We start from the raw sequence: 22,897 nt of genomic DNA on the forward strand, positions 1-22,897 counted from the left end.
GCCCTGCACCCTCTCATTCGAAAGATTCGTAGCGATGATGGCCTTGACAAGGTGGAGCCAAGCTGCTCAAAGCAAGACAGTGATTAAGTATAGTCCCTAACCTGATGTCTTCAAACGGGATCTGGATGATATAGTGAAATAGATTCATAGTGAAATTACCGTACTGCACAGTACTGGTACCCCAATTGGCGTTTACAATTCAATTGTCATAATTCGGTGCTTTTAAGCCTGAATCGATTAGCATCAGCCTCGCGTCTTATTGGAAGTGGAATAAAACCGCACTTTTACTGTTTATATTCTGAATGGTCTCGCACTACAGATTATTTGCAAGCCGTCAGCTGCGTATGCGATACCAGTCATTTGAAATTTATCAGGTGACTGATCCAGTGCACAATATGAGTGCTAACGTGCTTGATGGTGCTGCATGTTGGTGTTTCTTGACCTGTTGTCTGAACAACGCATACTGACCAGCCCTCCAGCACAAAACAGTTACGCAAACGCAAACAAATACAGACATCGCAGGCAACAATTTTCGTATTGTCCTCGCCCACGAGCATGGAATTGATAGTAAACAAAAACTTGTTGACCACGTTCCATTCCCTGGTATTGACGCTTTCAAAGTCCCTTGTCTCTTATCCGTACGGAGTTGACCGTAGAGTCCTAGTTCCCACATCAGCTCGATCGATCGCCACCACGGCCAGAGGTCACACGGAACGCCCTAAACATAACAATTTGTAACTTGTATTCTCCTCGTTTTGAGAAGTGAAGCAGCTCGCTGCGTCCCGCGGAATCCTGCAGCGCGTCAGCACCGTCCACCAAAGTCCGTCTGGCACCGAGCCAGACATCTGACCAAAGATCCACGACAGGAGCGGCCCAGCGCCTCATGAGGCCTCAGCCACGGCCCGCCCGCGAGGCCGGCTGGCAGGCACCGGTCCAGCGCCGGTTGAGACCTCAGCCACAGCCCGCCCGCGAGGCCGGCCGGTCGGCACCGGTCCAGCGCCGCTTGAGACCTTAGCCACAGCCCGCCCGCGCGGCCGGCTGGCAGGCACCGGTCCAGCGTCGCTGAGACCTCAGCCACGGCCCGCCGGCCGGTCCGCGCCGGTCCGGCTATCCGAGCGTCTCCGTCTCGCGTAAAAGCCAGGCGTGCGCGGCGGTGCGGCCCTGCGCCTGCAGCACGGCACCCACCGTCTCGCGACACTCGGCGTGATAGTCGTTCAGCCAGCCGATCTGCCGACGACAAAGGTAGTCGTCCGTCACCGCCAGGCCGAGCGGACGACGACAGATGACGCAGCAGAACAGCGACAGCGATACACGCAACGGAAGGGGTCATCCTTTGGACGGGGAGTACAAACTATCGGCAGCTGCTATTCCCAACTACAGGAAGACGTGATAGCTACCATTTTAGAATCCAGGTGGGGTGCAGCAGCGATCGGCAAAGTACGTTTATGGCGGTGCAGGTGGACAATTCAGAATTGCGGTGGAGGTAGACAAAGATCACATTTTAGGCCATGACACACACAGTGGTAATATCGAACATTTGACAGCAGCAGACAGTATCACTCGAGACTATGAGAACGGACTGACACCTCAGATCGCAAGATATCGGGCATTGATGTTTTCAATCTCGAATCTCAATATCTTGTAGGCTTTCAAAACGATTTCAGAGCGCTTTCAACATTGTAATCTCAAATCGGCGGACATTGGGTCGAACACCTGGGGTTTCGCCAGTCCATGGATACAGTAGTCCAGCTGTCAGTCCAGGAAGCGTCCCTTCGTTGACGGAATAACAATCAGCCACTCAAAACACACAATGCTTTAGTCCCGCCCACCAACTGGCCTCAAACGAGGCACGTCCATTCCAGCCCAATCACAATGGTCACCCCGAGTCCTGCAAAAGCTTGTCAAAGACCGTCGACCGTCAACACAGTCCTCTCCCGCCCAACCAGCGCCGCCGCACCTCCTGCTGCGTGAGCAGCTCCGGCACCAGCATCTTGGTCTGCACCGGCACCAGCGTGACGTGCGTGAACGTCAGGAAGCCGCGCCCACCGAAGTTGTGCTTGGTGGCCGCCGGTACCACGCGCACAATGTTCTCCAGCCGAATTCCGAACTGGCCGTCCTCGTAGTAGCCCGGCTCTGAGGAGGTCAGCCAGCTGGTGAGGTCATGGACAGGTCGGCCAAGTGTGGGCGACTAGTCACCAGGGCACGGCACAGTGTATGCTTAAGGTTATTTTGTGTCTCGTGTCGAGCGCGCACGTCACAGTAAAGCATCTCATCACAAACCATGACACCGGCGAACAACATGAAACCAAGAGACGAGCAGACGCATCTGAGACGAGCGGAAAACATACGAGACGGTCGGAAACCATCCAAGACGAACGGAAACCATCCGAGACGAACGGAAACCATCCAAGACGAAAGAAAACCATCCGAAACGAACGGAAATCGTCTGAGACAAGCAGAGGGCATGAGACAGATGAGAAACACTTGAGACGATCCTGCCCAGGAGTCGTACGGTTTGGACCGACCATACGCTGCTGTTATGCCCCTAAGACCAATATCTCCTGTCGTCTCACCACCCGAGATAGCGACGTACTGCTGCCGCGCCTCTGAGACGGACATGGCCTGCAGCAGTGCCATCCGAAACGAAAATAACCTTCTGTCTTACCATCTAAGATGACGTTACACTGTAGCTGTCGTACCATCTAAGACGGGCACAGCAGGTGTGCCGTCCCTGCCATCGTACAGCGTAAGGCAGTACTGCTGTGGCGGCACTGTCTGAGGCCAATACGCCCTGCTGTCGGATCATCTGAGCCGAACATGCTTTGCTGTCGCACCTCCAGACGAGCACGCCCTGCTGTCTTACCATCTGAGACCAACATCCCTGCTATCGCACTATCCCAGGCCCACACACCTTGCTGCCGTACCATCCGAGACCCACACCCCTGCTGCCGTACCATTCCAGGCCAACACGCCTTGCTGTCGCACCATTTCAGACGAACACGCCCTGCTCTCGTACCATCTGAGACGAACATGCCCTGCTCGAGGCCGGCCTCGGAGGGTGGCTGCGGCCGGCTATGGATCGTCATCGGGCCCTCGTGCACGTTCAGGTAGGAGCCGATGCCGTGGCCAGTGCCGTGCGAGTAGTCGAGGCCCACATTCCAGAGCGCCAGCCGAGCCAGCGGGTCAAGCAGTGTGCCCTGGCGACGGTCAAACGCCCGTCAAAGGCGGGAGTGACACCTCCCGGCTACCGACAGCCAGGCGCCGGTTGCAAGCCTGCGGGAGTTGTGCTGGTGTTACCTTTCTTCAGCTACGCGGAGGACAGCTGCACACAGCACGCACGGTGCACGGCATACTAATTGCGCGATTCGGTTCAGCGTTAAGCGGAGTTCACGACTGGAACGTGACGGAAAAACGGAGCCCGGCACCCAGCGCATTCCATTCTAAGATTGGCACATTTCTATCCCAGAGCAGCGGTAGGCTCTATGCCTCCAGGTTGGTGCGTGCGAAAGAGCGACGGCTCTGCTCACGGGAGCTGACAGATTATTCAGAGCCAATGACGAGCTCAGTATTTCGGTTACACCGTGCAGTGAGCCCAGTCTCAGTCCGCCAATGTTTCTCACAAAGTCATTATAAGACAACACCCGCCAAATTATTGATGCTCCGGCTAAGTCAAACATCCGTTGTCCGCCCTTCCCACTTTACATAACGGTTTTTACATCGGACGAGCAGGAGACCCTGGCTTCCCGGTGCCCGCAGACGGCCAGCAGTACCGCGTGACCTGTCGCCCGAGCGGCGCCGCCGTGCCAGGGCCAGTGGCGGCAGCACGCCACTCACCCGGGTCTTGTTCGGGAAGACGGCCGTGGCCAGCGCGATCTGGCCCTTCAGCACGCGCGTGAAGCACTCCTTTTGGTGTTTGGTTGGATGGCCAAAGTGGACGGTGCGCGTGACGTCAGTAGTGCCATCTCTGGCGGGCACGGGAAGTAGGTGTCAGCACGCCAAAGGACGAGTGTTGCAGGCCCAGAGGTGCCGTCTCTGGCAGGACTAGAGGTGCTGTCTCTGGCGGGCACGACAGGTGAGTGTCAGCACGCCGGAGGACGGATGGTGCAGGAGTGCAGGAGTGGAGGTGCCGTCTCTGGCAAGACTAGAGGTGCCGTCTCTGGCGGGCACGAGAGGTGGGTGTCAGCACGCGGAGGACGGATGGTGCAGGAGCAGGGGTGCCGTCTCTGGCGGGCACGACAGTTGGGTGTCAGCACGCGGAGGACGGGTGGTGCGGGCGCTAGTCACCGCAGCCGCTGACTGATACACAGCAGACCAAGTCTCCGCCGCGACCACGCCGCCAATGGAGAGCGACCGAGCTGAATGGTTAATAAGCGTCCACCAAAAACATGATACAACAGGCGGAGTTTGGCAACACTGACCCACACGTCGTCTCATCCACCTGGCGCCATGGGCCCACGCCCGCTCAAGATGTGCATGCTCTACACCTCTGGTTATGCTGCGGCACCGAACACTAGGACCAGCCTAACAACGGAACAAGTATTGGGTGGTTCACGCGATGCATCCAACAGGTCTAGCTGTGATTACCGCGCACAGATTGGCGCTGATGCGCAAGTGTGGTGGCAATGGTTCAACTAGCGGTGACCTGGTCTGCTCTGTGTCGGCGAGCTAGCCGCGCGCATTGTGACGCGGATCAGAGAGTTGGTGCACGAGCTCTGGCAGCATAGGCCATGGCCTGCATTCTGTGCTTACACAGGAAGCCAACTAATGAACAACTGCCAGGAACAAACGTTGGGGCAAAAAAATGATCCCAGGATGCTAGCTCCAAAACATTTTCATCAACTTCAGCACAAGACGCTGGTTTCAGGCGCCTTCGCTTGTCCACTGAAAAACTGTTTTGTTTACACCTATGAGGTAAAATCACCTTTGCGATATTGCCCTAACTGGTATATCCCAGGGTGGAGAGCACAATTTTGCAGCGTGCTTCAGTTCAGCTGATGGGGTAGCACACTGGCTGACCTGTACTGGCCTCCCGAGTCGACCAGGTACAGCTCGTCGGCCGTAATGGGCCGAGTCGGTGGCGGCCGCCGGGTGGTAGTGAATGACGGCACCGTTCGGACCCGAAGACGATATCGTGGAGAAGCTCAGGCTCACGAACAGGTCCTGCCTCGGCCCTGTCAAACAGCAGCCAGGGGACTGTGTCAACGGTGCCGTCTGATGACACAGGCATCTTACACTGCCATGCGACCAACGTGGACATGAGGCTGCGTTGCGGAGTCAGACATTCCACACACAATGCACCATTCGTTTAGAAGCGCTCCGCGCCATGCCAAGCCGCCGCCGAGCCCGCCGTCGGCCAGCCGGGCATCTGGCGGTGCTGGCGGGTCGGGCTCACCGCAGCGAGTCCAGCTTCTGGGCGCCGGACACTTCGGTGACGGTGTGACCAGCCGACACCTGCTCTTCCAGCCAGCTCAGGTAGGTGCACAGCTGCCGCCGCGTCCCGCACGTGCGCGCTGTGCATGCCTGCCGTACGGACGTGTGGCACTGAGCACGCTGACGTGTTGTGCAATCGTGGAAACGAACAGTGTTTGTCCAGGCTGGCACAGTGATAATACGGATACGGCGATGACCTCACTGGCTCGCTGCCGGCGAAGGTGGAGACCTGGCGGTAGCTGTTGTAGCTGACCTAGAAGTGACAAAGCCGCCTCTCACAGCATCGACATTCTCCGGGGCCTTCCGAGGCAGCGAGTGGCGGGGCTTCGGCTCAGACGTTCAGACCACCCTGGCTCAGCGGTGTTCCGGTTTGTAACGATCTGCGTCTGCATCCGTGACGCGACGGACCGGCGCGCCGGGCTGGCCGGCTGCGACCCAGGCGACGCCACACAACCTCACCCTGTATCTCGGTGTCGTTCTTGATGGCCTTCATAGTACAGGGTCGGGGTACGTTCCAGCACGCGCTGGCTTCTGTCGAATATGGCGGTCAGCGCGTGGCTGGCCAACGGACAGAGCCAGGCCTTGCCGTCCATCTCGGCCGCCTGCAACACAAACAGACGTCGGGTAAAGGCAAATGAAAAGGATGCCCGCTCGTTGCATCCGGGTAATTGCAGGACAGAACCAGGGATTACACCCGCTCACATGAGCCACGAAGACCAGACGCGCACAACTGGAAGCATGCTCAGCTGCGCCAAAAAATCGTCTCTTCTAGAAGCCAAAAAGGCGTAGGACACATCGCTCAGCACGGAAAAACCAAACGTGGACATGGTGGTGAGAGGTGGTGAGAAGGATCAAACGCAGTGGTGAGAAGAATTAAACGCCGTGGTTGAGAGGACTTAAACGCAAGTGGTGACAAGAATTAAACGCAGTGGTGAGAGCAATCAAAGATGAGTGTAACGTAACGATCAAGCAGGGTTGCTGTATTCTGTGGTTAATATGCATCAACGAAAACAGGCACTATCACGACCAAGAACTTTTCCATTAGCACACCAAAATTAACGTGAAACTGAAACGTCCAAAACCTAAGAAGTACGTATCTATACTGCATCGCAGATTACTTCAGGACGCGTGGGGCGCACCCAGTTCTCACCTTATCCTTCAGGAATGACCAGACGTCCTCGTATCCGTGCAGCTGCAGGTCGGAGACGCCCTCATCGGCGAAGTGCTGGGCCACCCCGGAGCTCAGCTTCTGCGCGTCGATGAACAGGTGCACCGTGTCGGGCAGCACCACGCAGTAGGAGAAGAACACGGGGTTTGAAGACGATGTCGCTGCCGCGCAGGTTCCGCAGGTCTGGACGCGGAACGGCCGTCAGTTGGTGCCCCCACGTGGCGGCGGGGCGCGTCCGCCGCTACGCGATCAGCGCCAGAGGCGACGCCGCCCGGAGCGAGTCTGGGCCGACACAAGACCACTCGGTGCGGCGCTTTCAGTGGAGACATGTGGGGTCGGAGGAATGACGTTCGTGAAGCACAGTAAGGCACGGCTACACTATTGTTCATACTGTGTTACGGACGTCGAACAGCGCGTGGTTGGCGTACGGTGCCGCAGAGTAAACTTCCACGGCGTGGTCCGTATTACGCGGCAGTGGTCCGTATTACGCATTACGTCGAGCCCGTCATTACTCACAGGCGATCTCGTCCAGCGCCGCGATCGCCAGCAGCGCTGCACTTGCGCTGCTGCATCTGACTGCGGACTTCCTCCAGCTTGCTCTTCACCGACATCCCTGCCATACAACACGTTTGGAAACACGCTCATTTCTGCGAGCACTCGACATGGGTTTCCACTAGATGCCCGCCACATTCACACGTACAAGATCACATGCCGCAACTAATCGAACCGTACCACGGTTGAAGAGGCTGCATCCCGTCCAATATGACAAAATTCTGCAGACGGGACAACTGGCCCAGAGGCAGCGTAGCACCGCACCCAAACCCCGCGAGAGCAGCCTCTCGTGCACGACTGCGTGCGGCCAGGCGGCCCCCGACGAGCGGCCAGGCCGGCCGCAGCGCCACCTGTGTACTTGACGGGGGTGCGGCAGCACTGCGTTGGGAGGTGCGCGCCGGCTGCTCGTTCCAGACCAGGTCGACCAGGTTCTGCTGGACAGGCCGCAGGCTGTGGCCGGCGGCGGACAGCTCGGCCGCCAGGGTGTCCCAGACGCGCGACGACAGCAGGCGCGGGTCGACGCCCACCGCGCCGCCCGTCGCCGGCAGCGTCGACGACAGCCACTCGCCCTGCGTCGGGGTGCCGGCCACGCCTGCCGAAGAGGCCCGCGTCACGGGCTGCGGCAGCCGCACCGCAGGCGGGACGAGCAGCGACGCTACCACGCCCATCCATCCGATGCGTTGTTAGCAATGTGGGTCAGACATGAGCAGCCGAAGCTGCGATAGCTTCGGATCGGCGATCGCATTCGATCGAATCCCATATTGACGTAATAACGCAGGGCAGGTCGCCACTTATATGGCACAAATACACTATAGAGTTGGTGATGATCACGAACCAATACTCTCATAATGCAGAAGTGCTCTATGTTCTGTGAAAAGTACATTGAATGGCCCCCACCACTACAAGTACCACGAACACAACACAGTCTGGGCAAATAATGCACAACACCTCAGTGTGACACCGGATTATTCTGAGCCACAACAGCCGCTACATTCAAGCACGTCTACCTAAACAGCGGCTGCAGGCCGGGTGGCCAGGCTGTGCACACTGACCATCCTTCATGAGCGTCCAGTTGAGGTCCATTTCGGCGCGCGCCTGCAGGTGGTACCGTCCGTCGGTCCAGAGGCAGGCGTGTGTCTGCGTCACCACGGCCGTGCCGGCCGAGCCGGTGAAGCCGGTCAGGAAGGCGCGCCGCTCGTCGCACGCCGCCAGGTATTCACTCTGGCGTCAGAGGTCACAGGTCAATGTCCTACATAAACAGCCATACGCTGGTACTCGCTGGCACGCTGGTACTACGTTCGCACTCTGAGGGAGGATTGCAGGTCAAGTGCCGAGGCGCATGCTGCCAGACACCTGCCCTGGGCCGCATGGGCCAAGAGTCGATATCCTGGACAGGGAATCAAATGTCACATGCTGTCAGGTATTCGTGGACCACGCGATTCATAGCTCGCATATTACCTGCTTGGGCATCACAAGTCACGTGTTAACACTGGGCGGTACGACTCAAATGTAGGTTTTGGAGAGGCACGGAATTTATAGTATACTGTCTCTACGGATAGTACTGTCACAGCGCACACCTCGGCCGGTAATAGGCACGAGAGGAAGTCGGCTTTGGCTTCAGCTTCGGCTTCAAAAAGCCGCACCTTCCTTTGCAATAGCTTGGGGTTCGGCTTCGTGCCATTTCAGACGTTTGGCTTCGGCCTCCGCCTAAGCTTGGGGTAATTCATAAAAGCGGGCGTCCGCTTGGGCTCTAACTACCAACACTTCTTTAATCATGGCCACGACCTCTACGTCATCTGATCTTGAACTGCTCGCTTCGGCTCCGCCATGGCGTTTTTGTCGCTGCAGTTACGGCTCCACTTCTCAACAGCATTGGTGCCCGTCTTTTCATCACAATCTACAACATAACTTTTCAGGAGTGCGACGCAGATATGTCTGGGAGTACAAACCAGTCGGGCATCCCCAGGACCAAGTACCACCCGACACCGGCCACAGAATGAACCCCCGAAACGTCGTGCAAGTACTAACACACAGCTACAGGACGACGGTCCAAAGAACCTTCCGTCTGTTATGCAATCACCTCGTCTCACCCAGTCCGTAAAACCATGACGATATTTTCTGGGCCCGTACTGTTTTGCGCACGCGAAAATGGCTTTGTTCTCTCGAAACTTATTCACCAGGCTTCGGCTTCGGCCTTGTGATCTTAAGCTGGCGGGCTCTACTTTGGTTTCTTGTTTCTTAAGCTCGCACATTTCTCGCTTCGGATCTGGCTTTAACTTAACAAATTTGAAGTCACTGGTTTCGGCTCCGGATTCGCAGTTCTAAACTTTAAAGCAACCGGCTCCGGCGTCGACCTCGGCTTCGTGTCATCGTCTTGGCTCGGATACGACTACGAAACCAGGAGCTCGGTTTCATCCCTGTGCCTGACCGGTAATCGATGACACGATGCAACTTTATGCTGCAGCATTAAAATCAAGACGGTGACCGATGACAGCACGGTTTAGGTCGGATCGTAATGCGAGCCGTACGTACCCCGTAACACTCCGCTGATGATAATGCGAGTCCGTACACTAAACCGTAACACTCCGCTGACTGGTAATGCGAGCCGTACTATACCCCGTGAGAATCCGCTGATGGTAATGCGAGCCGTACATCCCCCGTAACTAATCCGATGATGGTAATGCGAGCCGTACATACCCCGTAACAATCCGATGAATGGTAATGCGAGCCGTACATACCTCCGTAACAATCCGATGATAGTAATGCGAGCAGTACATACCCCGTGAGAGTCCGCTGATGGCACAATGTAGGCGTGTAGCTCCTCATTGACATATTTGGTGTTCTTCATGAGCGACCTCAGGTGCTTCAGCAGGTGAGTGGTGTTTTTGGCACCAGCCATGGTGGACATTCCACAGAGCTGACGTCTGCAACATATGCTGTCCTTTTGAACCGGCTCAACCAGAATGCAGCAGTGGAAGACAGTTACTAGCAGCTTAAGGTATGTGCAGGTGAAACAAGTTCACCATTTTTGCAGATGTGTAAGATCAATCAGGTTTGAACTGGGGAAGTGACATGCAGGCAAATCAATAGAAAGCCATAGTAAACAGGTTAAAAGCTGAAAAGAACTAGTGTCAATTAAGATACAAAGAATGCTGCTGTGATGAACTACAAAGATCATATGCTGATGACTGAAAGGACACAGTTTGTGGAGAGAAGCAGTTAAGGCACAACACAAAAATATAGGTTAGCATTGCCCTTGTTTGAGACATAAAAGCAATATATGACAGGTGAGGTTAACTCCCACTCAGGCTTTTCACAAGACCAAAATTGGATATAAAGGAACTGCATTATACACTATGCTTTGAATGCACTGCATATGCTAAAATCAATCATCTGAACACTTGATACCACTTTTTAAATGTTTTCTTAGGCCAGGAGATTAAGGCTGCCAAGCATCAGGTTCTATTTCCAAAATGAGGTTTAAAGCTTGCATTTGTAGCCGCACAAGTTCAAAGCTAAAATTATCAACAACTAAATGCTTCTAATTTTGCACTCCAAGTCAGGTTGTTATGCCACTGATATAAGCATTGCCCTGAATGGAATAGGTTCTGAGAAATACTTTTTTCTTAAATGACATAAGCATGAGCCAAAACATCCCAAATTATTCAGGAAAAAGAAGGAAGCTCTACAACAAACAGGTGCAGGAGTGACATTTAGGCAATAATTTTGGTGTACACACAAAAAAATCTGAGTGTCCCAGCTTTAGTGTGTGGTCACCATCAATTTTGACACATAGCAACCAATGTTACAAGTGGTTATGACATTGCTCATGCATTGTCACAAACAGATTGAAAGTCAGCACAATTCAGAATCAACTGAGTTTGGTGCATGCATGCTTCAGCCCCAGCCAGTACAATACTGTGTGAGAGGCCTGTGTCCTGTAAAGGACCAGCACAGAGAATGGGGTATTCAGATTGAGCAAGCAGAATGAAATGGACCAGAAATCTTTTAAAAATGGGAAAATAAACAACATTAAAAGCAGCAGCAGACATTGTTCATGCGACTTAAGCCTACTTTAAGAAAGCATTTTGAAACAGCACAGTAAGCAACATGGTGTTGCATGATAAAAACGGCAGGGTACACCACAAACTAAAAGGTAGTGTTAAATAGGGAAAACTTGAACAAGCAAAACACGTGGAAAACCAACTAACCGGACGTACTGCTACTGTACAGTGGGTACTGAGGTACGAACCAATCTCGAAAACGGCCTCCTTATTGCAATGCCCGGATACTATCGCAATTTGGCCGTGTATGGAGCAGGGGCTTAGCGGTAACCGCCTTGCAACACCATAATGCCGGTACTACCGTTATAATTTCTCCCAACTTAAGATCGCCACACCAGCGCCATAAACGCGTGAAGGTTACCAGCGAGGACGCTATTTACGAGACTATTTCGCTGTCTTGCCTGTAGCCATCTCCACACATTTTGCAACTCTGATTGTCTTGAAATGTTCGTCACAGGAATTGCGAAGAACAATTTTCTCGGATCTTCCGAGTCTGATACCTTCTGTATGAGTGCATCTGGTGTCAGTTTAAAAGATCTCCAACAATGGAAGATCCAAAATTGTGAGCCATCTTTGCTTCAGTCCCCGCGTCATCCTCAAAACTTGCAGCAGAACACGCAGTAGTTCGCGCAGGAACGGATCCAGAGGGGGCCACGGGCCATGTCCTCCCTTGGGCCCCGAAGGGGCTCATAGGCAGCCGAGCAAGCGCAGTTTGTTTATTACACAAAACGCAAAAATTGGACGTTTCTGGGTTTACAAGAGACCGAGAGCAGTGGCAAGCGAAAGTGAATAAGGCACGAGCAGACAAAAAAAATCCACTCAATGAGAGGGTGGTGATTGGATGATTTTCAGGGTCACTACGTTGTCCAGAAACTTCATGACAAAAACCGTCGAAGTCCAAGCTTTTTCGAAGCTCTTAGTACGCATGAAACTGCCACGGAATGCCATACCCATCGAGGCTCTCTGCATCATCAAGGGACACACTGGTCGGTCTAAACATGACATTTTTTATTCGCACGCGTCACAGCACAATGTGACAAAATTTCTACTCTGGTGCGGAAAACTTATGTCACCCAACTGCCCGGAAACGTTACAAAAAATGCGTACCGCACAATCCAGCCAAGCTCACGACTTCACTAACGTCCACGCAGCTGTCACGGCCATCCCGACTGACGCAGAATGTTCTGCGTCTGCAGAGACCGAGACGACACACATAATTACTCTGTCCGATTTTCAGTTAGACCACATCCCATGTCCACATCGCACACAACTCCGTGACATGCTACCTCAACAGTCCGATGTTTTCGAAACTTCGATGCATGACATCAAAAGGTACCTTGTGAACGAACATTACATCGAACGCAAAGACACTACACCGGGCTACAAAAACCCGCACCGCCTGCAATGCGATTATTTTTTTTTCGCACACCCCCGACATCACCGCATCCGAGGTCAATAAACTACTCGCAAGTGGTATTATCGGGCCTGCCGTCCCTCCCTACAAAATTGTTTTGGTCAAAAGTCTGAACTTGGTATGTGAACATGGTATGGTATGGGTTCGCACCTCTTCTGAACATGTTATGTTCGTGCATTAACGTCTCCTGAACGTCCGCATCATTGAAGACGATTGGCACTGTAGCATGTTGCGGCAGTCGTCATAGACCAGCTATCCGACCGCGCAGTTTTTCTCTCTAGATTTACTCTACTTATTTCAGCAGGCCAAATTGAACACCATCATCTCGTTCATACACGGCATTTGCAGTCAACAACGCTTATTATTGGCATGGAACGGATTTTTAAAGGTCACTAATCCTGGTGGCCCGACTCACCAGATAGTCTTTAAATTAACGAAAAACGATATTGATATATGCATTTGGAGTTTGACATTTTCATCACGTATCTTCCAAGTCAGCCTAAACGTCAAAGCTGATATCTTGTCTCGCGTGGAACCCGAGCCTCAATCCAAAACAGACTGCTTTGTTTCGGCCACCGTCTTCGAAAAAGAAGGCTGGACTCGAGACCGGGTCAGAGAGGTACGAGACAAAGATCCGTCTATCATTCCTCTCATTGAGCGACTCTCGGACAAGTCAAAGAGCGCCCAGACCTTCAGTTTGACGAGGAGTTATCAAACTGTTTCTTCAGTTCTGCTGGACTGCTTATCATGTCGCCTCAAAAACAGCAAAACACGCCCATGCATTGATCAATTAGTAGTCCCAGCTCCATTGAAAATGAGCATCTTCTAAAAAAAAACCAGGACACGGTGTTGTCAGGTTATTGAAAGTTCGGAAAAACTATTTCCAAAATCTGTCTTTTATTGCTTTGGAAATGCATGTACACAGATATCCACAAATGTGTAAGTTTTTACCGCTACCTTTCGTTCCCGTTCCCGTACCGTACCCGTTCGACACCAGTAACGACGCGACGCCCAGCAACGATGACCTCATTCGTTCTTCTGGAAGCTCCGGCAATCCACGCAACAATACCGGTGCAAAATTGTCCATTACGCCGCGGGCTCGAGCCAGGGAGCCGGGGGAACTCCCGTTACGCCCAGGATCCGTCTCTGCCGGATGGGCTGGCATAACTGAAGGAGAGGCGGCAGATTCCTGCCGAGCCGCGGCCTCCGGAATACCGGAATGATCGACCGGGCTAGTCTGAGAGACCACGCGCTCGGCTCATATGATTGTCAGTGCACAGGTGTGTTGCGTCAATGTGGTTGCTCTGCTACCTTAGTGTTGTTCATTATCGTTCGTCAATTTGAATTTAACATCGGATTGGTGTTCTCTTCTTTTCAGGTCGACAAATATGGGTACAATCATGCAGGCCCCACACAAAAACGTCCCGAGTTTTGTGCTGATGCTTCTTTCGATCATACTAACATCGGTCATCCTATACGACCTTTATCGTTTCAAGAACGGCGCCGAATTTGCACTTATCGGATGCCACCACCACCTACCAAATATTGCACCTAATCGGAATCAGCCGGCTCACATCTCAGATTTCCCCGCAACATCTGCCGCGTCATGCCGTGTGAGGATAACAGTCCCTCGCTGCTTAGTTCCGATTGTTCAGTCGTGACTTTTGGTAATACAAGTCCAGTTTCAAGGCAAACTGGGCGATACCTCACATACGATTTCTAGCCCATTCCAAATCGTTTTGGGAGCGGCGCTACCTGTGATTGGACCCGATCAGAAGGCCCCAGGTCACGCCGCAGAGGCCAGGACGTCCGTTCTTGCCCGGAGAACGAACCGTGAGGGGGTGACGCCGCGCTTTTGTGACGCATTCGCGTGTGACATTATGTTACCGTGCTTTTGCACTACGCACTTTACCAAAAAGGTGCATATCTTTACGTTTCCTCCGATTTCGGCTCTGATGACCTAGTCCTTGTTTCATTTAGCTCTTGTGTTTACCAAACGCCTTCTGTTCAACGTACCTTTAACGTAAATTATTTGGCATTGACACCACCAAATTTCACAGTGCCTTTGCTTCTATCACCTTTCATGACCCAGTACTTTCCTTCAATGGAACTGCGACATCTATAGCCCGCAAAGACGGCCTCGAAATTATCCATCACATTACCCAAAACTCACCCGAATTCATTTGGCCAAATTTATACCGATTGAGCGAAGGATCAACGGACTTCACACTCGTTTCACCGACCGGTAGCGTATTTTCTGGCTTCGTCCACATACCAGGCTCGACTCACTGCTCGTGTATTTCTTACGCTTTCTGCATACAAATGCTCCCAAAGTTGTTTTTCTTCCCGCCGGCCCAACGGTATATTAGTAATGACTTCACCATGTTTATCACAGGATTCATTTTGATTTACGTTCGTGCCGCCTGTTGCCCCCCTGTTCTATAGTTCGCTCCTCTTGGAGGACTGTTTTGTCCTCAGAATCTTGCGTACTTGCTTTAAACTTCCACTCCGTCTTGGCGCCGCTGCTGGCACAGATACCCGCACACAGCTCCAAAAAGAAACCTTTAGCAGTGTTTCAAAATTTGCCAATACCCTAACACACCCCTTAATAAACTCATCTATATCATATTCTTCGTTATCTACATCCCAGTTTCGGTACTCACTAGTTTCACTGGTACTTTTTGTTCCCCTCATTCTAGCTAACTCAATGCACGCTCAGTGAAATGAACTCAAGTTTGCTACATCCAGCAATTTCATTGTATAACCCAGCCTGCTGCCGAAGACTCTTGCGCTATTTCAGGCCAAGGTCAAAGTGCACTTCTCAACGTCGGTTCTATCATCTGTATTTTCTTCTGAGATGATTGTGGAACCAACATCTACTTTGTGGGAATTACCTTTGAAGACCTGCGTTGCCAATGGACAACCATCTATCAAAATCACACGTTCTCAGTCTCCATTCATCTTTCATCTAAACTCGATGCCTCAGTTTTCAGTGTTGTACCTGGGGAGAAAAATCTGCTGTAAGATGTGGTCATTTTCCAGAAATCTCCAAGGAATTTCTGTTCTTGGCTTGGTCTCACGTCTTGCATCTTTGCAAGACGTGAGACCAAGCTTACAAGAAGACACTTTGCATCTTACCAGTGGTGTCAAATTCTGTGGTGTTATTCATCATGATCCATGTCTTCATTACTGGTGGTATTTTTTTCCAATATAACCCTACGTACCGGACAGCCAAAACTGCTGGACATACGAGCCATCCAGTCACCACCATGTGCGAAGCGATCAATAACCGACTGATCGATACAATCACTTCTGATAGTCACTGCAAATTCCCGGGTGATACCATCAATTTTGAGCACGTACGACCAACCTCTCTCGCTCCCATCGCGATCCTCTGTCCAGAGGGTTCAAGACATGCCTGAATCACACATCGGGTCTGCCTCTTCAAGCTCCCAACTCGTTCCCGGCCAGCTTGAAGATATGCAAGCTGCCGCTTCTTTACCTGCCAATTTTATTTTCAATCCAGTGATAGACCCGCCCGAGTAATGAAATGGACGAGTAATGAAGGAAACGACCCGCCTCAGTTCGAGCGTGGGGCAAATGAAACACTCGTCGTGTCGATGCCATGCGCAACGCAGTTTGATTGCAGCAGCGTTGCTGTAGTTGAGCCCCCTCTCCAGTGACCATGCAGTCACATTCATACGCTGTACTCAATGAGCTCGTCCAGGCGAGCGGCGCCTAATACAGAGGCGCGGCTCTGCATGAGCGAGCTCATTTTCTTCTTTTTAAAGGTGAGAGGGGCTCACGTTGAACAATGAGGCGAAAGAGGTGGTGATAGGTCCTGGTGATAGAAACCGGCACAAAAAAATTGAAAGTCACCGGGTGTGGCGCATTCAATTTCGAGGAGCACGTTTTTGTATTTTGATATCACCTTCCTCTGGAACAGAATCCAGAAGGCAAGCTCGACATAAACTATGTTTGTATTTTAAAGTGAGTAAGCTGAAGGAACCAAGCATTAACTTATTGCATAGAATAAGCCACCGGCGCTTTTCATCTTACATTGGTTCAGTCACCGTGGACTATTCCTAAGCCGAGAGCACTCAGGGGCTTTGCCGGGTTGTGCAGGGTTGTACAGGGACGTAGTGGACGTGGATCTAAGATCGAGATAGGGTCATAAGCCCGCATTAGCATGGCCAGCCCATGCTCGTCTTCCATTAGTGAACGAATTGCACGGCATGGTATTTCACCATGCGCGCTCGCAAGTCTTAGCACAGACACGGAGATGCCCGACGTTGCAGTCTCCATGGGCTGCACAGCATAGGCCCAGCGGTTAACACCACGGAACGACCAGCGGATGAACAAAAAAGTGTTTCTGAAGTAATGACTTTTGAGCGATTTAGAATGTCATTTCGTATCATTCAGAATGTCAGTTTAGGATGTTCTGTTGCTTAGAAGGCATTTCGGTTGTATGTTTGAACTGCGCATGCCTTGATTTATAACTGGAATGTAATTGCAAGCACAGTACCGCGAACCAATGGAGGAACGTGGCAATGGAACTAGACAAGATTATGGCATCGTCGGTCCATATCAGGCAGACGGTGATGATGGTGGAGGGGGAGCAGCAGCAGACGCAGCCCGCACAGATCGGCGCGCAACTGCTGCCACGCCTGCTGGAGAAGATGGCGTCCGTCGGTCAGGCCGAGCCCTCCATTCCAAACAGGGGAATTGACGCGGTTTTCAGAGATAAGGAAGGTAACAAGTAAGTGTGGGCTAACGAGTGGTAGCATATGAGAAGGATGGACATTCGAGCCTGCGTAGTGAATACTGGAAGGGCTTTGGTCATGGACAAAGTGTGAGCTACGTGACAAGGATTATGTGCATCATGCAGGTGGCACATCATGTTGCCTGACACCTAGTCTAAGGCACAGGTAATAGATGGCGCCTCTGCCTTGAGGGTTGTGTGATTCGTGTGGCATTGCTCAAATGTAGATCTACAGCAATCAACAACATTTTCTTGCATCTTGACGACATTGTTTATCTTAATAACATTATCTTTTTTTCTATCCACAGTTATGCTACAACATAGTTCACGACACGTTGTTCTGTTTTGAAAGCAGATGTTTTAACAAATTTACCTAGAAATTCTTCTTACCGTCTACCTTTAGTGTGTCACACGGCTAAATCACATCGATGTCAGAAGTTTATGTGTCCGAGCTGCGACAGAGAATTTGCTGCGGTGGACATTGTTAGCCTGGACTCTCTTCTCTCATTTTGTCGTGCTGCTCCCGCGAATATTTTGTGCCATGTGTCTCATCCGGAGAATCAGATCCAGGGTGAGATCTTTTCAGTGGTTGAAGTCTTTCATCATTTTGAACTTGCTTTGTCAATTCGGGAACAGACATAATCTCTTCTTTTCCTTATTGTGGCCACCGAGAGGGTTCTGACAGAGGGATATCATCTTCGTGGTTTGTGTTTGGACAATCTTACGGATGACTTGGTTTTTGGATAAGTTTGGTACTCATTTCATTTTTCCTGGCACCCAAACAGATAAGCTGAAGCTGTCAGACACATAAACATCTGTTTTAGGTTGCTGTTTTTCAACGTCCAAGTTGTATGGGGCGCAGCCTGCCCGAATTTGCTTCGATGGCCGGAAGGTTGATTTTTCGGAACGAAACATTTTCGTCGCACGGTTGCACAACCCCGCACGTGTACCCGGAAGGGTCGATGTCGCGGGGATCAAACCCCGCGCCGCTGGGTTCCCAGAAGCGCAGCTTAACCGCTGAACTGCCGAAACTCCCAGCATCAGATAATATGGGCGTATAATATATAGAGATTTTAGCGGCCTGCCATGACGTCTGGACGCAGATTGTTCCTTGTTTTAGCTCCTCTTCCACGAAATAGGTTTTTCGGAAAATATGTATTTGCATTGTAATAGAAAACATTTTGAACACACACATTGACTAACGCCAGGGAAAACGAGCCGTGCTCGCCTGGACATTTCGGGCAGAACGTATGCGCCTGATTTTCCCCAGGGCACTTACAAAACAGCACCTAGCACAGCCAATCCGTCGCTCCGCGCGCGGCGGCAGGAGAGCTCACTGGGCGGTAGGGCAGATGGGGGTAGTTCGGGCAGAAGCTCGGGTCAACGCCGGCCGGGTAGCGCGCAGCCGGAGGGCCGGCTGGCGCCGCCTGGGGCGCGAACCGCTGCACACCCTGCTGGAAGTTCTGGAAGTTCTGGGGACCCTGGAAGTTCTGGGGACCCTGGAAGTTCTGGGGACCCTGGAAGTTCTGGGGACCCTGGAAGTTCTGGGGGCCCTGGAAGTTCTGGGGACCCTGGAACTGCTGGGGACCCTGGAAGTTCTGGAAGTTCTGGGGAGCCTGGAACTGCTGGCGGTTCTGGAACTGCGGGGCGTTGAACTGCTGGGGAGCGAACTGCTGGTTGTTGAACTGCTGCGGCCGAGGAGCGAACTGCTGCGGCTGCGGGGCGAACTGCTGCCGGGGAGCGAACTGCTGGTTGTTGAACTGCTGCTGCTGAGGGGCAAACTGCTGCTGCTGGGGCCGAATGGTGGGCAGACCCCGAGGCGCCTTCGGCAGCACGGGCGAGTCGACCTGGAAGCCGTTCTTGCCTGCCGTGTACTTGACGACGATCGTCTGACCGTTGGCATCGACGTACTGGTACTGACCGCGCACCTCGCCGTCATTGCCGGCCGTCTCCACGCGGGCAATGCCATCTTCCGACGCAAAGCCGAAGTCGTACTTGCCGGACACGTCGGCAGAGCGGTTCTCGTTGAGGATGGCCGCGTTCTGGGCCTGGCCCAGAACGGCTCCAATCGCGCCAAGGAGAACCAGCTGTCGGAGGAGCAGGCGGTCAGCTGGCGACGGGACAGTGCTCACCGGCTACCACGGGTCAGCCGCCCTCACGAGAGGAGCAGGCGGTCAGCTGGCGACTGGACAGTGCTCACCGGCTACCACGGGTCAGCCGCCCTCACGAGAGGAGCAGGCCGTCAGCTGGCGACTGGACAGTGCTCACCGGCTACCACGGGTCAGCCGCCCTCACGAGAGGAGCAGGCCGTCAGCTGGCGACGGGACAGTGCTCGCCGGCTACCACGGGTCAGCCGCCCTCACGAGAGGAGCAGGCCGTCAGCTGGCGACTGGACAGTGCTCGCCGGCTACCACGGGTCAGCCGCCCTCACGAGGGGAGCAGGCGGTCAGCTGGCGACTGGACAGTGCTCACTGGCTACCACGGGTCAGCCGCCCTCACGAGAGGAGCAGGCGGTCAGCTGGCGACTGGACAGTGCTCACCGGCTACCACGGATCAGCCGCCCTCACGAGAGGAGCAGGCGGTCAGCTGGCGACTGGACAGTGCTCACCGGCTACCACGGGTCAGCCGCCCTCACGAGACTGAGAGCCAGGGCCGGGTGTTGGGCGCAACCAGGGCAGGGCCGGGCGTCCGTATAACCATGCGCATGTCACTGTCACTGCGAGTTATTAAGAAGATTGGACCGAGTGAGAAACAGGTCTTGAGGTGATTGGGTGAAAAATTGTGGCGTGCTTTCCTGGTTAACCAGTTGTATTTCCTTTTTAGAGCAAGTTTTCTCCTTACGATATCATGATCCCAAAATGCTTTGGGCTTGAGCAGAGTCTTTTCAAGACAAATGAGTCCACAGTTGTACTTCATGATGGCGATGTTTTTCATACTTGCAAAAGCCCCCCCCCCCCCCTTAAGGTAGCATGTAATTAGCAATGCTTTTCCAGTTTGGGTGGATTTATTGGGGCCTTAAAGACATGCTTTAATATGAATATATAGATGTGCTTTCTTTTTCCAACCGACTGGCATCACTGCAATTTAAGAAACAAATCACTCATAAGCACCACAATGCCCTCCCACATGAACAGCTAGAAAATTGGGTGCCGATAGCCGAGCGTCTAACACGATAAGGGTGCGCCTCTGGCCCCGGATGTCTGACACGAGGAAGGCGCGCCCCTGAGCCCTGAGGGTCTGACAATAAAGGCACGCCCCTGAGCCCTGAGTGTCTGACACGATAAGGGCGTGACTCTGACCACTGAGCATCTAGCACGATAAGGGCGCGCCCCTGAGCCCCAAGCGTCTGACACGTTCAGAGTACGCCTCTGAGCCCCGAGCGTCTGACACGTTCAGAGTACGCCTCTGAGCCCCGAGCGTCTGACACGTTCAGAGTACGCCTCTGAGCCCCGAGCGTCTGACACGTTCAGAGTACGCCTCTGAGCCCCGAGCGTCTGACACGTTCAGAGTACGCCTCTGAGCCCCGAGCGGCCGGTAGTGCTCTGAGGTGATGTGGTGGCTGCCGCTCAGCCGTCGCTCTCCACCGCTGCAGCCGCAGCCGCGCCGGCCGGCTCCTCACCTGCCCGATCATGTTGACTCTCGACTGTCCGGTGACGGTGTGTGTGGCCCTGTCCTTGACAGGCGGCTTATATACGGACGGCGCGCCCGACCCCGCCTAGCCGGCCCTCCACCCTGACCTTCCCCGGTGCGTGTGCAGGCGGCCGGCGTCGGCAGGCGTCCATCGTCGGACGCCTCCCAGCCTTCCGGTGGTCCCGCCCCGCGCAGGCCACACGGCGAGGACCGCCCCCGGGCCAGCCCACACAGCCAGCCGGTATCGCACACGACGGCTGGGCACCTGATGCGGCCGCCAGTGGTCTCAATAAATCGCGTTTGTGTTAACCAGCATAGCCGATGTGACTTCAATGGTCTATAGTACATCGTAAAAAGTGTTAACGATAGTCTGTTCACACGCGCACTTTTTAGCTATCGGTCGAGCGTAAAAAGCAGGCGACGCCCTGAGAAGAGGCATGAGGTGTAATGCATATTCCAGGGTGCTCAAATTGGGAGGTAAGGCGGGCTGCTCGTTGCAAGTGAAATTATACCTAAGGTCCATGTGATTGCTTTGACAATCTCCAGGGAGGGATGGAGTTTTGCAAGATAAGTTGGGGGCTGAGGAAAAAAAACCTGACTAAACTTTCCCAATGAAATACACAAAAACGTGCTTCATCGCCAAGGTTGGCCCACTTTCTACGCGAAACTGGAAGGGGGAGGCTGGTGCCCCCCCCCCCCCCACACTCACACACACATACACACACATACACACACGACTGAATATGAAACTACATCCATGTATGCAGGTGCATGAAGAAGTAACTGACGAAGATAAGTTGCCTGCCAGGAATGGAATTGGGCAACCAATATTCTTCGGTCTCCTCTACTCTAAAATAATTCCCAGTTTTGAGTGCGACGAGAGGGAGAGGGGGACCGAATCATGTACTATGCGCAGCGGCGGTAGCTGTCAAAAAGTGCGACGTGTTCAGCAGGGTTGGAACTTTGTATCTCTTTGGGGCAGACCCCCGCCCCCCCAATGCTGATGTGGGGATGGCCCCCTCCCAATTTTGGGTTGGGCCCCCAATGCTAGGTTTCTTCCCTAATATTTGGCCATCATTATATTTTGTCCGACCTTTAACATGTGCAACTTGATTCCCGACGCTCTTTTTTTACTTCGCAAAGCTATCAGTTTTCGAAATAAACATAATTTAAGATTTTGTATGGACTCACAATCTGGTTTTAAAGAAAGACACTTATTCACACAATACCTATTAACTTGCGTTAAACGAAACCCGCAAAAAGCTGCGTTTTGAAAGTCGCTACCCTTACACTGAGTATGCGTCATTGGGGCTTCACGACGCTTCTGATTTGTAGGGGTAGCAGAAATGGGTGAAACTATTAAAATTCGCAGACTGCTGACGCGACATTCTTTCTTGAAGTGAAACTTTACGATCAGCTACCTGGAATATGAGTAACATGGTTTGTGTTGTTGACATGAAAATTTAAATATTGTGCTGCATGTCTCGTGTGCATTGAAAGAGCACAAAACTTTCTTACATTTTAATGGAAGAATGTGACACGAAGCGATGCATGAACAAAGTAAGTTCGAGATATTATGAATCAAGGAGATTAGGTATACTGCGCTCTAGCGCGTAAAATCGTCTTGCATTCAAACTACAAGAAAGTTATAGCATAGCATATTAAAAGCTTGCAAAAAGCAAATCTTGTAATGCAGAACATGCACAATATACCACATGTAATCCGTACATAGTTCGTACTAAATCACCTACGCATTTTCCCGTTGTTTTAGCGTGAACAGCACCAAGGGCTCCTGACGCGATAGTGTAATTTTGGCCGCTCGTCATGTTGTAACTGTTAATTCCGTTCGAAGAATCTGCCTCAAAATCGCATAGATG

The 22,897-nt window shown here is 52.7% G+C and overlaps 1 protein-coding gene and 1 pseudogene across 1 annotated transcript; both read right to left on the reverse strand.

Annotated features, from left to right (window-relative positions):
* Positions 1–725: 725 nt before the first annotated feature.
* Positions 726–11,460, reverse strand: LOC119111465 (xaa-Pro aminopeptidase 1-like; annotated as a pseudogene).
* Positions 11,461–18,530: 7,070 nt separating this feature from the next.
* Positions 18,531–21,048, reverse strand: LOC119112462 (gamma-gliadin-like). Its single transcript, XM_037236660.1, has 2 exons — positions 21,010–21,048; positions 18,531–19,477 (listed from the first exon to the last, which is right to left on the reverse strand). The coding sequence occupies exons 1-2, from the start codon at positions 21,019–21,021 to the stop codon at positions 18,680–18,682; spliced, it is 810 nt and encodes a 269-aa protein (XP_037092555.1). The 5' UTR covers positions 21,022–21,048; the 3' UTR covers positions 18,531–18,679.
* Between the last annotated feature and the right edge of the window lie 1,849 nt (positions 21,049–22,897).

The sequence above is a fragment of the Pollicipes pollicipes genome, unplaced genomic scaffold (genome assembly GCF_011947565.3).
Source record: "Pollicipes pollicipes isolate AB1234 unplaced genomic scaffold, Ppol_2.1 Scaffold_7261;HRSCAF=8764_pilon_pilon_pilon, whole genome shotgun sequence".
Taxonomy (NCBI): Eukaryota; Metazoa; Arthropoda; class Thecostraca; order Pollicipedomorpha; family Pollicipedidae; genus Pollicipes; species Pollicipes pollicipes.